Below are 13,878 nucleotides of genomic sequence, written 5' to 3'. Positions count from 1 at the left end.
CCTTATTTCATGATTAAAGCAGGCAGTGTTTATTACCAAAAGAGAAACACACATAGGCAAACAATTTTGATGCATTAAATGACCCCTGAACATGCCCACGTGTTGGTCACTTGTGGGACAGAGAGCTCTGATTGGAGGAGAGTGGGGGGCGTTCATTGAATTAGTTCCTTTGTTATTGAATGCTCATTCCTGTGATTGTCTGCTGAGTGATCATCAGACCTATGCTGTATTGAATGTGACAGCAGAACAATACATCTGGCCCGCAGACTGATACCACTTAGAGGCCTTGAACTGGGTTGTCTCCAACCTAAGCCTTTTAGACACTATGGGAAGTTTGGGGAATATACCAGTGATGGCTATTTGAAGTAGCAATCTAAACATTTCTCTTTTTCTATGCTCTTTCATTTTAGTTTTCATCCACCATGTTTCCTTTCATAAATTAGAAAAATGCCTCAAGATGTACCAAAAAATATTTATTCTTTCATTATGTCCAAGTCTATCTTTCATTCTTCATGCTGAGGTCAAATGAAGCTTTATGAGTTACATAGAGCAATAATTCTTCTCAGCTTCACCTGCATTGCCAAAAATGTAGTCCTTGAAAACAAGTTTTTTCATAATGTGATTTTTTTTTTTTTTTTTTTTCAAACATCAGAGCCCTGTAGCTTTTAGAAAGTATGAGTCAAACCGAAGTAAAAAGAAGAAATAGGATTAGTTTTGGAAGATTTTCAGCAACGGGTTCAACAGTTATGGCATGAATGTGCTGTAAACTGGATCAGTTCACAGCATATTCATATTCATTCAGAAACTGCAGCCCAGTTTGGTGTTCAGGTGATGAAGTTATATTTCAGTGTGGTCTTTTAATAATAGTTACAGTGGAGGTTTGTCGTGCTCCACACACGTTTCTTTTGTTCATTTTTTTCATGGAATTTCCTGATATGAGACAGTAAGTCTGTTGTTGTTATTCCCATCAGTTTTATAAGGTTGTTTAGCTTTTAGGTTCTGAGCCTGAGTTTCTGTTTACAGTTGCCTCAGGTACCGCACAGTGCGTCACAGACAAAAGTGGTTTCCTGCTATAGCATGCCTTTCAATAGATCTATTTGTGTTTGGCTGTCTATTTTTATTTTCCACATAATGAAAGAGTGCCCTTTGTGTCATCCCCTTCAAGTCACCTGTAATGCATTTAGCACACATTGCACATTGCGAATGTGGCCATTCACAAATGTCTCAGCGCCCTGTTGTCTATTGGATTAGGGTAAAAGAGAGGAGATGGCTACAGGGGGAACAAACACACACACACACACACACAGTAATAACAACAACAACCTCCACAGAATGTCTGATATCATTGTGCTCTTTGTGTCACTGTGCTCCTGCTTCTATATCTTCTTTATTACAGAGCTGTTGATAACCTCCAAGTGATTCACAAATAATTCACTACAAACAGTTTGGAACTGTAATCCAGTAATACGAGTCCCTAACATGCCGTATATGTAACAGCAGGGGGTGGGAGGCAGCGGATACTGTGAAGCAGGGAGGAAATTGAAGTGAACTGGTAAGATTGCACGGGATGAGCCATATTCACAGAGTGTCAGCGTGAGAGCCCCACCATGTGCAAAACAACACAATTAAGAGGAAGGCTTAGCCTAATCAGCGAAGGCATCATGCAAATGATGTTTTTTTTTTTAATGCCTACTTTAATCTCAGCTGTTATCGCAGAATACAAATCAGGGACTTAACTCTAATGAAAGGAGGAGAGAGTGAAAAGGGTGGGATGGGGCAAATGTAATCAAGACGAGCAGCAGGAGATCGAGAGTCGTGTCAAAAGATTCAGTCTGAGAGAGACAAAGAGACATAGTTGGGTGCTGTGTTTACTCCATTTACCTCTCTGGACTGTGTTTCCGGCTAGTCCACCCCTTCAGGTTAAACAATTATTGACAAAGCAACAAATTTTCATTAGATAGCAGTTACTTTGCATTTAACATCCTATCTGTATGTCTGCTGAGGCTGTTGTGTTCATTGTATATGCGCAAGATCTTTGCACTAATATAGCGTAAATGGCACTTGATTTTAAAGAGATGAAAAAGATTCCCTGTAAATAACTGAAATGGCAATTCATACAGATTACACATTAGGCAACACCACAAACTACTGCAGTGAAAGCGCTGATGTACTTTTCAACAAAGAATTAATTTAAGCATGTCAACAGGGATAGTTATGAAAAATTATGGATCTATATTATACTGCTGTGGCTTTGTGTGTCCACCCAATCTACTTTCACACGGATGCACAGCAGTGTTCCTTAATGGCAAGAATATTTAGATTTAAGTTCAACACAAATGTCAGTAAAAAGCACAACTTCTTTTGGACTTCTATCTATCTGGTAATCTATCTGACTATCTGGTAAATATGGGTTGGCAAGTTAAAGTTGGCAAATTAAATAAGGCCATAGAAAATAATAAATTATACAGGCCATTTTTTTAATATTACACAAGTAAACAGTAAATAAACTATTACACAAGTAAACATTTGACATCTGTCAAATGCTTCAGGTTGTATAAAGAAGTTAGTCTATTTGCATGCACAAGGCCCAGCTCTCTCTGTCTTTCTCACGGCATTTCATCACCAAACCTAAAACACAATCATGCATGACAACTTTTCTATACCCTTTTTTGTAAGTTTCATAAAGGATGCTTTGTTTTGTTATTGCTTCTTTTTCTTCTTTTGACATCTCAGCATTGGATGAGCACAGAAGAAAGACCTTCACGTTTCAGACAACTCTAACTTAGTAATTTCCAAACCCAGCATCCTTGTGTGTCAACGCACATCACACAGGCATGGTATGTTTACACTGTGCTCATTATGTTCTTGCATCTGTAAACTGTCTTGGGTCAGTAAATAGGGGGTTTCCTCTTTGTGACTTCAGATCTGAGAGGCCCCTTGACAAGAGGCAGCTGGAGGTCTGGTACTCATTCTGGAGCCTCTCCCACCAAGCCCCAGCCACGCATCATCATGTGAGGACGTGTGCTAATGGGCCCACACTCTGCTGTCTAAATAAACAGCCCATGAATATATCCCGTCCCGACAAGTTCCAGCAAAGGGCCTACTGGCTGCGAACCCACACGGTAACTTCATTAACTCAGTTACTGTTTATTTTACATTCACAATAAAGTACTTCATCTGTAGACAGTGACTCATTTACTTCACTCATTGAGACTGTAACCACTAACATACCCGTCAGATTTGCCAGTGGGCAGTTGTTTATTCAACGGTAGGTCTCCACATTCATCGGCTCCATTAGGATCACAGAGTAATGGCACAGGATTTGCTGTGTTATTTAGCTGCCCTAAAAACAGGTTCCCACGCCTTATATCGTTTTATAATGTGGTGCTAATGCATTGTTGGACAGTTTGTGTCAGCATTTACAAACAACATGGCGCACAAACACACAATAGGTGATGGAGCGAGGGCCGAGGAGCTAGACATCCTGTTTACACTGAACAGAGAGAAATGTGAAGATGAAAAGTCAGTTTTTCTGTTTCGCTTTCACACAAACTCCCCAAACATGCACAGTTCTCACTCAGAAACAGAAACACCGTAACTGCAACATTATTTCCCTGTGAATTTTACTGGAGATGAAAAAGACCTGCATACTGGTGAATTTCCGCTTGGCCAGTATTCAGCTTAACTTAATGCACCTAAATTGCACCAATCATGGCTATTCTACATCTGTGTCTATGAAAATGATTGTTGAGGCTAAGAAACCTTCTGATGGAAGGGCCACAACTGGGGGAGAACATAGTTTTGCCAGTGATTTGTGGTTACCTAGGGGACTTGAACAAAAGAGCATCAGTGATGCACATTATCTTGTCATGCAAGCGGCGTTCACATGTCCTAATGGCATGCCTTTGAAAGTGTTGGTAATTTTCAATAGAAAGCACGACTTTAAAACATTCAAGGAGTGTAAGCGCTCTAATTTATTTTTGGGCAGGAAGAATGTTATCTGATTATTTTGAATCAATGTAGATTGACACTGACTAACACGGAATATCGAAGTGGAGGCTTGTACCTTCTCTTTAATGTTGCAGAATCTGTTGCCTGATGAATTAAAAGTCACATGTGCTGATGTTGTTAAGGAAGAGATCCTCAGGCCCTTTAAGATCTGAGCATCTGTAATGGACAGCTTTGAAGACAGAGATCCGCTGTGAAAATCCAGACTATTTAACAGAGGAAATCATCTTCAAAACTTTAAACAAAACTTTGAAAATGATTTCCAACATTTAATTTATCTATGGCTATGAATTCCTTTTCACTCACTTATCAAAAACCCATTAAATATTTGTTTTGTTTGAGAAGCATAGTTTTATATACTGTTGGTTGGCTAGGATTTTCCTATCAGCATATAAAAAAATAATAAAATAAAGTAGTAGTAAGTAGTTAACTGAGAAGTAAGTAAGTAAATAAGTAAATATGTGCATAATATAGAAGCAAGAAAAAAGAAAAACTGAAAATGTGACTACATACATGGAATAGTGTTGTCACTGTAATAATTTAGTAGTGATATACTGGCTACTTAAAGAGTTAGACACCATAAGAAAGTATTACAGAGCACTATAAATTTATAAGAATAATTTTTTTCAATGATTTTCTATATTTATGCAAAGTCGACATTTCTAATCAGAGAATTATTCACTTTATAGCACATTCAGTTTATTGAAACATCTTTGCAGTATGTAAGAGAAAATCATTAATCAGAGGGCTGTGGTTTTTGTCTCAAAGTTACATAAGCTGAGTTTTTGCTGGGAGGTTGTTGGCACAGACTCATCCCCATAAACAACTCCAGTCAGGGAGTAAAGGAACCAACAAAGACTTTGGCAAAAAAAATGGGAATTCCACAAACATAAAACACTTTTGATACAACTATAAGTATTTTCCTTTAGGAAACAACAATATTTACTAAAATCACTGAAAAATGTACCTTCTCCACAGACCCTGCTGACACTTGTATGGATTTATTTTTTGGGTTCTCTAGATCTGACCCCTCAACCTGTTTATCTGCGTGGTCCTGCTTGTCTGTGCTGAACAAGTACTCTTCTTAAATTCAACTAATGTTGGTGTGGCTCCGAGCAGTGTTTTTATTGCCATGATGTTTATCTAACTTTCTATCCTTCTGTAATTCATGTTCTGTAAATAAGAACATAGTCTCTGTCAGGTCTCCTGCATGGCTGATCTATTCTGGCTCATCCAATTCATTACATTTCACAGGCAGTGCTTAAGCCGTGGGACACTCGATGCACATGTGGTACGCATTAACCAAGAAATGTTGTAGTGTGTCTTGTTGTAGGGATGATGCAGAAACAAGGTCTGTGGTTTTGATTCGTATGGCAGGTCTGGGAGTCGAGACACTAGCGATCACAGATTTTTTCTCCAGAACAAATGCAATCCGGCAGGCCGATGGTGATTCTGCCACTGTATTCTAAACCTGTGTGTGCAAGAGAGACACACACGACTTGAGACATTGTACAAATTAACAAGGGGTGGGGGGGGAGCCTTTCAAGGAGTTAGATACCTGGCCCTGTTCTTGTATGTGAGAAACAGGACAGATCAGCAGATGCCTGGATGCAGAACTCCCAGCAAAGGTCAGCCCAGCCCAGATCTGAGCCACCTTAGCCATGCATGAAAAATATCCCCAGTAATGTGCAGAAAAAGGCCGTAAACAAATTAAACGTCTCAGTTCGAACACCATGATTTTACCTGTCGGCTGCAATAGCATATAATTTTTTTTTTATACTGAACGTTTAACTTATATACCTGGAGTGAAAGACAGTTCATTAGTACTTTCTGTATCAGGTATGTTCTTGACTGAAAGTGACTGGTTACCATAATCCTGAGTCAATACTGCCACCTAATGGCAGGCAAACACACCTACAAAAAGTAAGAAGTGTGTATGTGTGTTTTTTTTTGGTTTTTTGTTCAAGGCACACGGCAGAAAACTGGTAGATCAGCAACCTCCATTTGTATTTTTCCTTTACATCCCAGTTCATATACAGGTACCATCTTCTACCGCTTTTCCGTTTCCTGGTCGCGGGGGATGCTGGAGCCAATCCCAGCCAACCCTGGAAGGGTCTCCAGTCCATCACAGGGCCAACACACAGAGACCAACGGACAGTTTAGAGTCATTGGCGTTAACCTGGACATACATGTCTTTGGATATTGGGAGGAAAGCCACGCAGGCACAAGGAGAACATACAAACTCCAGACAGAGAGGCCCCAGGCCGGGAACCGAACCCGCAACTTTCTTATTGTGACAACACTACGCCGCCGTGCTGCTATTATAAATATGATAGATATATACTTTATTTATCCTGAGGGAAATTCACTTACCATGTATCATTCACACAACAAGAAAGCAATAAGACATAAGAGACATTAGGGTTGTGGCGGATATTTGGCTGAAACGAGTATCCAGTACGGATATAGCGATTTTCACGAGTCCTCCTCAGGACGGCCTGTGATTGGACAGAGCACCACGCGTCATACTCCACAAGCCACGCCTACCGGAAGGGGAAACAATCGGCGTATTTTAACACTCTAGTTGCACCGGATAGAAAACGGTACAATGAAAAACTCACATCTGTGGGTCTTTCTCATTGTCCCTTGTATTTATCTTGTTTTTTTTTCTGCACACACACACAAAAACATTAACAACGAGTGATGTCCCGGTCCTTGTAACGCCAACAACTTAAATAACCCCCCCAGGGACCCTTCCGTGTCCCTCTCCTCTCTGTCTCTTCCTTTCTGTTGGAGCTACCAAACTCAAATATTTCTGTCAAAGATAACGTTTTGTGTCGGGCTGTAATACAGGCTAGGCTAACGGATGTTAGCATTAGAGCCGGTGTGTCAACCGATTTGGTCCCCCCCCAAGTTCCTGTTCCCCTTTACGCTGATTTACTGCGGAGTCGTGCGTAGTTGCTAAGTTACCGTGCGTACTTAAAGAAGAAACGCAAATAGAAACACAGCTGGGTGTACGGAAAGCGAAATGGAAAAAACCAATGTGTAGGTTACCGGTATGGTATTTATTATATAACAAAATAAATCGAGAATGCATTTGTTCGGCCATTCTTTGTCAATCTTTCTGTAAATGGATGCCAGCTAGCATAGCTGTGCGAGAGTAGCCTACGTTAAGTAAACCTCACTGCCGGATCACTTACACTAGTTAGTCGCTTCGAAATAGACTGCTAGCTAACTGGTTAGCATGCTCGACTGACGGATTGATGACATTATTTTTGACGTATAACGTTACTATTGCTTATTATTTCTGCTCTTCGGAAACACCCATCGGATAGTGTCCGTATTTTACATAATTCACGAACTCGTTGAACACAAGTTTGTCCATTTTACCACAAAGAACATACACTCACATGACAAACGCTCATCCTGGCCGCCCTCTGGGAAACTGGGTTGGGAATTAGGTTATGTCCTAGGTTGGTTCCAAGTAAGTGCATGATTTATACGAAAGTCAATGATCCATCCACTGAACACTTCAAATGTTTTCCCTGAAAGCCTACACGTGATCTGTTATCTCTTGCACGACATGCCAATAAAATAGGCTATAGGTCTACATAATTATCATTGATCGATCAACCAGTTAAACTGTAGCATATACACAACAGAAATTCAGCAACAAAGCTTGGTATTCATTTACTCATAAAAATTATTAATCAACAGGCGTGGACTCGGAGCTAAGAAAAAGAGGTCACGTGGGGTGCTGGAGCCAATCCCAGCGCACTTTCGGTTGACGTCATCAAGGTTAGGTCAGGTGACATAAATGTGCAATGTTGAAGTAGCGCAAATGTATGCTGGAACTCCACCAGCGCTGTGGCGCAGCGGTAATGCTGCCGACCCGCACCTAGGTGGGAAGGGTTCGATTCCTGTGAATCGAATCCTGTGAATTGTACATTTAGGTGATGTAAATGTACAATGTAACGTAACCCCGGGGTTAAATGATGTAATGTTAATATATATACATGATGTAAATGTAATGGCAATTGTATGATTTACTGTATAATGTTGAATATGAATGTATGTATATGTATGTAAAGGTCCATTCCCGGTGTGGGCACCTGACCGTGTCTACGGAGTTAATTGGTTGCGAGTAATGGACTGGGCTAATGCAGATACGGCACCCTCCCCAGGACCTAGGCTGAACCAGACCAGACGGGTGACGGCACCCCTCCAGGAACGGACCGAGACCGGAGACAGGACGCGTCCACAGACTAGACCAGTAAAAGACCAAATGAAACAGTTTTAGTCAGTTTTCTTCCTAATTCTTCCTAACTGTAACCCCCCCAGCCACCGAGTCTTCGCTAAGCCCCGCCCCCTTGGTTACTGTTGCTATGCTATCCTGTTATCTGTTGTCTGAAGTTCGGTAGGAAAATATCAGCAGCAGTCCGGTGATCAGAAAGGAAAAGAAAGAAGAATAAGAAAATAAAGGGTTGAGAAATTTTCTATACAAATGTTGGTGGTGGCGGTGAATTTGGGACGAGAAACGTAGAGCAAGGTAAGAAACAGGGCCGTTAGCTTGTAATGTAAGCTAACTGGACAGCTCTCATGCTAACGTCCGTTAGCCTAGCTTCTATTAAAGCCCGACACAAAACGTTATCTTTGACAGAAATAGCTGAGTTTGGGAGCTCCATCAGAAAGGAAGAGACTGAGAGGGCTCAGGTAGGATGAGGATTATACATCGTGGCCGTATTCTTAACTGGAACACGTACAGACATGGCCACGATGTATAATCCTCACCCTACCTGGATTATTTCTCCATAACGATCGGGTCATTCTACATCATTTATCTTGGTCGTATTATTACCTGGTGTGTATCACCGCGTTTCTTCTTTAAGTACACACAGTAACATAGCACCTACGCACGATTCAGCAGTAAATCAGCATAAAGGGGAACCGGAACTTGGGGGGGGATAACGAATCGGTTGACACACCGCCAGTTATATTACCTGTACAAGCTAACTGCGCTGTTTCTTACCTTGCGCTACATTTTTCTCCCAGCTTCACCGTCACCACCTATTTTTTTAATATTTGTTCAGAAAATGTATTATCCCTTTATTTTCCTATTCTCTCTTCTTTTCCTTTCTGGATTTACACTGACTGGACATACGCTTACGCTGACCAGGGACTTCATACAACAGAAAATAGCCTAGCTCAGCATAGCAACAGTAACCAAGGGGGGCGGGGCTTAGCGAAGGCTAATCCAATAAAGTAAATTCATGAAGCACTGCAACAAGACCATGAAATAATAAATTAAATATTGAAACATATGAGGTGTTATATTAAATTATGTCCCTTCTTCTTCATTAATTGGTCTGTTTTTTTCCTGGTCCATATTCTCTAGTCTAGTCCGTCTCTGCCGGGGTGCCGTCATCGGTCTAGGTCCTGGGGGGGGCGCCATTATCCCAGTCCATTCCTCATAACCACTTAATCCTAGCCGTGTTCGCCTGCCTGCACAGGAAATCGAACCGCGTCTGTAGTGGTCTCTTTTCTGGTCCTGTTTACTATCCTGTCTGCCCTCCTTATTGCGGGTCAGTAGTATAAACCACTAGGCCACCGTGCAGGTTACCATACACATTTACATTACTTAACCATGTTCATATTCAGTTACATTGAACTGTATGTTGATACGCGTGGCACATCAGATATTGTGCTAAAACAGCTGGTTTTAGCTTTATAGTCAGTGCGATGAAACTCATAAAAGTCCCGTGTTGTGCTGTTTGAAGGAAGTAAAGAGCTGAATAAAGCCGGTCCATGTGTTTAACTACTCCGCCTCTCTTCTTCCGTGTGTGCGAATTTAGCCCGGGCCGCTGGTTACCATGGTTACCAACGAGACTTAGCTTTATAGCTAGCTACACTAGCATAAGCTGAGCTGCGACTCTAACGCTGCGTTCCAGATAAGTTACGACTTCCATATGAGCGCAAGGAATTCAGGTATATAAACAAGCCAGCATGACGGACACTATAAGACTTATACTTAATCGTTTAAATCGCCAAAGGTGCCTACAACTTGTTCAATTGAGTGAAAAGGAGGAGGAGAAAACGGCGCATAAGTTAACAGAAGCTTATACTTTATTTGTCGTTAGTTTGAAACGCGTTTTGTATTGATTGAAAATACAAGATTAATTTAATTGATTAACATCTTATGCTTAATTTCTCCAGAGACTCCAGACTGGACAGGATCCCTCCACAGACCGGTTCTTGTTGGGCCTCTTTAAATGAAGGTATTTTTGAGCTATAAACATGTCTGTAGCAGGATTGCATCAGTGTGCTGTATAATGACAATAAAGCTACTTTCCTGTATTTTTTATACTTTTACTTAAGCAATATTTTGACAAAGCTACTTTTACTTGTATTGGAGTAATATTTGACAAGGAGTATCTGTACTTTTACTCAAGTAGTGAAGTTGTGTACTCGGTCCACCTCTGACAAGAATTCAGGTCAGGTGACAAGCTCAGATTATCATTTTTAATGAGATCAGAGCATCTGCTGCTATTGTAGGTCAGGAGAGGAGGCAGAAGGGCTTCCCCAGCTCCCTGCCAAAGAGCAGACTGTGACTCACTCTATCTCAGACCTGTCCAGCCAGCAGGTCATCCTTTCACGGTCACAGGGTCAGTTTAATCAAGTTTCACCAGAACACGTAGGAATCGGTTACAGTCGCAAGGTAGTAAATAAATTAAAGATGCCCACAAAAAAGAAAAAAACAACACGGAGAGCAGAGGAGGAAACCAAAGATGTAGATGACTCCGACTTCGACTCCGAGGATCAGAAACCAAAGCCCAAGAAGAAAAGTAAGCAGGTAAGTGAGTCAGAGCATGGCAGAGGGAAGAAGAAGAAGCAGTTTAAAGACAGTGATGAAGAAGGATATAATTCTGACACATCAGGGCCTGATGTGAGGAGCATCAACAACAAGGGAAGAGGTAAAGAAGGGGTCAAGGATAAGAAGAAAGCCAAAGAGGAGAGTGGCTTGAGCAATGAGTCACAGGATACAGATGATGAAGATAACGATGACTCCAAGAGTAAGAAGAGAAAGGAAAAACTGCCTGATGTGATTGAGACCACTAAAAAAGGCTCAAAAAAGTCCCTCACCAGAGACAAGATGGGTTCAAAGGATAAAAAATCCAAAAATGAAGACAAAAAATCCAAGAGAGACTCAGAGAAAGAGGACGAACCTGCAGCTGAAGAGGAGCGAAAAAAGAAAAAGAAGGAAATGAAGAAGAAAGTCTCCGAAAAGGGAGACAGTGATGAAGATGCCAAGAAGACGAAAGGCAAGAAGAAGAAGGTCGAAAATTATGTTGAAATCTACGAGAATGAGCTCCGCAACTATGAGCCAGAAAAAGTGGAGAACTACGAGGATGAGTATCACAAGAAGAAAGGTAATTGTAATGTTTTTACCTGTAAGATATATAGAGGTCACTAAAAAGTCCTTTTCATAGAGCATTAATTTAACAACAATTCAATGCAAGGGCTGTCTGAGGAGAGACACCTGACACCCAGAGGAGAGGTGAATCATTATTATGAGTGGCTCCCAGCGGTAATGCGGCCGTGCTTTAGTTTGATGTGCATGGTAACATTAGACAGAGTGATGTTGTATGCATGCATCTTCGTGATGTTATCTTCGACCTACAGCTACATGACACCTGCTACTCAATTATGTCTCGAGGTTTCACATCCCAATAAGTGTCCAAGTCCTCTGACGTTCATGTTTTGTCGCATGTAAAAATCCAAAAGAAGGACTGGGGATCGTTCCTAGAAGATTTCAGATTTTTTTTTTTTTTTTTTTACTTTTTCAATACTAACTTTATCACATTCATCAGGAAAAATGAGAAAAAACTTGTTGCTGTTCAAAGTGTCTATTTAATTCTTAAGCACAGTGTCTCTACACACTCAGAGGCATTTGAGTCAGTCACCAGCATAATCAGAGCCCAGACCAATAAAGATGGTTCCAATTAGGCTCACTGAAACTGCTCATTATATTCCCTCGGCATCTAAATGGTTTCCAATGATAATGCTTTTTTTTTTACATCCACTGTATCAGGCCGTTCTATTCATCCATAAAAATCTCAAAGTTTGATCGCCACTCTAAAATATAAGACTCCTTACTCCTTTCCCAGCTTTCTGCTGAACTATTTATTTCACAGAAGAATTTATGCATTACAAACTCGACAATGTGCATCAACGTGCTTATCTCTAGCATAAGAATGCCATTAAATAAAAGATGAACATGGCTTATTTGGCTCAAAGGGTCATGGTTTTGTTTGCCAGGGGAGGAAAAAGCATATAGATGGATTGGCCTCCTGGGCCCAGGAGTTACAAAGTAAAGCTGAGATGCTTGTTTTCTTGCCGTGTTTTTCATCTGTATCTTCCTGCATCCATTGGCATTAAACCCTGCAGTGTATGAGGTGGTCACCACCACCGGTGACGAGAGAGGTGCAGGCACCGATGCCAATGTTTTCATCTCTTTGTTCGGAGATTATGGCATCACTCCCAAAGTCCACCTGACCAGCAAGTAAGTTGCCCACAAGGAAATCTTTGTTAAACAATTTGGTCAAATAAAGGTTTTCAAAGTATTTAGCGCACCGTTCCGGGTTATGGTATTTAATAATAATTTTTTTTGGAGTCCTTTTTATTAATAATCCAAAACATATCTGTTTTTCTTCACTGTAACAGCACCGAAAAGAGGTATTTATTCACTTCTTGACACACTGGGGATGGTTGTGAAGGAGTAAATGCTCAGACAGATGCTGTCTGACAGATTTTAGTGTGATGTGTGTGTGTGTGTTTGCAGCATGATTTTGTCTTAAATTTGGAAGACTACTAGCCTTCAGCATGCACCAGGTGTGGATATGGATGTTTTTTGTTTAAAGTTTGATAACTGGAAAGATAATTTTGTCACTTTAGGAGTCGCACAGCCTTTGAAAGAGCCAAAACAGACGTGTTCAGAATTAGAACTCACAATGTTGGGCCTTTGAAAAAGATTAGGTAAGTCAGGCATCTCATCCCTCATCCTGCTTGTTTCAGGGTGTGTTTTTTTTTTTTTTTTCTTCACACCGGTGATTATGTTTCTGAGGGCTTTTTGTTTGAACTAGGCCAGACATTTCTGAATTTGGATCAGATGTAGGGAGATTTGTTTACTCGTTTGAATTCATTTGCAAGATAAATTAACTTCAATTATGCAGAAGTTATTTTTCTGTCACTCCAGGATTGAGCACGACAACACCGGCTTGAATCCCAGCTGGTTCCTGGACCGAGTGGTGGTGACTGATGTGATCAGGCCTCACTTGAGGTTCTACTTTGCGTGTAACAACTGGCTCAGTACGGCGGAGGGAGATGGTCTTCATGTCAGAGACCTGCTGGGCAGCATGGACCCAATGGAAATGCCCAAATGTATGTATACATAGTTGAGCCAACACAAATTTTATTTGTAGCAACCATATCGCCTCAAGTGATTCATGGAGTTAAAGTTTCATTTTCATATTTACTCACACAGAAGTTACATGCATACCTTTTTCGAATTTTCTAGATAACAAGTACGTCGTGAACGTTTTCACTGCGGACGTCAAAGGCAGTGGAACAGATGCAGATGTCTTCATCAATATCTTTGGGGAGTTTGGAGACACAGGTAAACGATGTCATTTTTTGATGCCTCTGCGTCAGTGACAGCCCGAATGCATAACGTCATGAGAAAAGTATCTTTGAATAGGATTCAAAGGGGGAAAGTTGTCAAAAGTCAAAATCACTGTGACCCACAAAATCCTCAAAACTAAGTTCACATGTTAATTAAGACAGTTTAACACATATGTTAAGACACAACTGCAA

General features: G+C 40.9%; 1 protein-coding gene across 1 annotated transcript in view; it reads left to right on the top strand.

Moving 5' to 3' along the window:
- LOC115048475 (lipoxygenase homology domain-containing protein 1-like) overlaps positions 1-13,878 on the top strand; it is a 37,895-nt gene that overhangs the window by 7,284 nt on the left and 16,733 nt on the right. The window contains exons 3-8 of the mRNA XM_029509941.1: positions 10,561-10,670; positions 10,779-11,435; positions 12,454-12,568; positions 12,961-13,041; positions 13,262-13,446; positions 13,583-13,681. Coding sequence (XP_029365801.1) covers positions 10,561-10,670; positions 10,779-11,435; positions 12,454-12,568; positions 12,961-13,041; positions 13,262-13,446; positions 13,583-13,681 — 1,247 coding nt within the window. The remainder of the gene's footprint in view (positions 1-10,560; positions 10,671-10,778; positions 11,436-12,453; positions 12,569-12,960; positions 13,042-13,261; positions 13,447-13,582; positions 13,682-13,878) is intronic.

Source organism: Echeneis naucrates, chromosome 9 (genome assembly GCF_900963305.1).
Source record: "Echeneis naucrates chromosome 9, fEcheNa1.1, whole genome shotgun sequence".
In the NCBI taxonomy this organism is placed as follows: domain Eukaryota; kingdom Metazoa; phylum Chordata; class Actinopteri; order Carangiformes; family Echeneidae; genus Echeneis; species Echeneis naucrates.
This window is presented reverse-complemented; position numbering and strand designations above follow the sequence as displayed.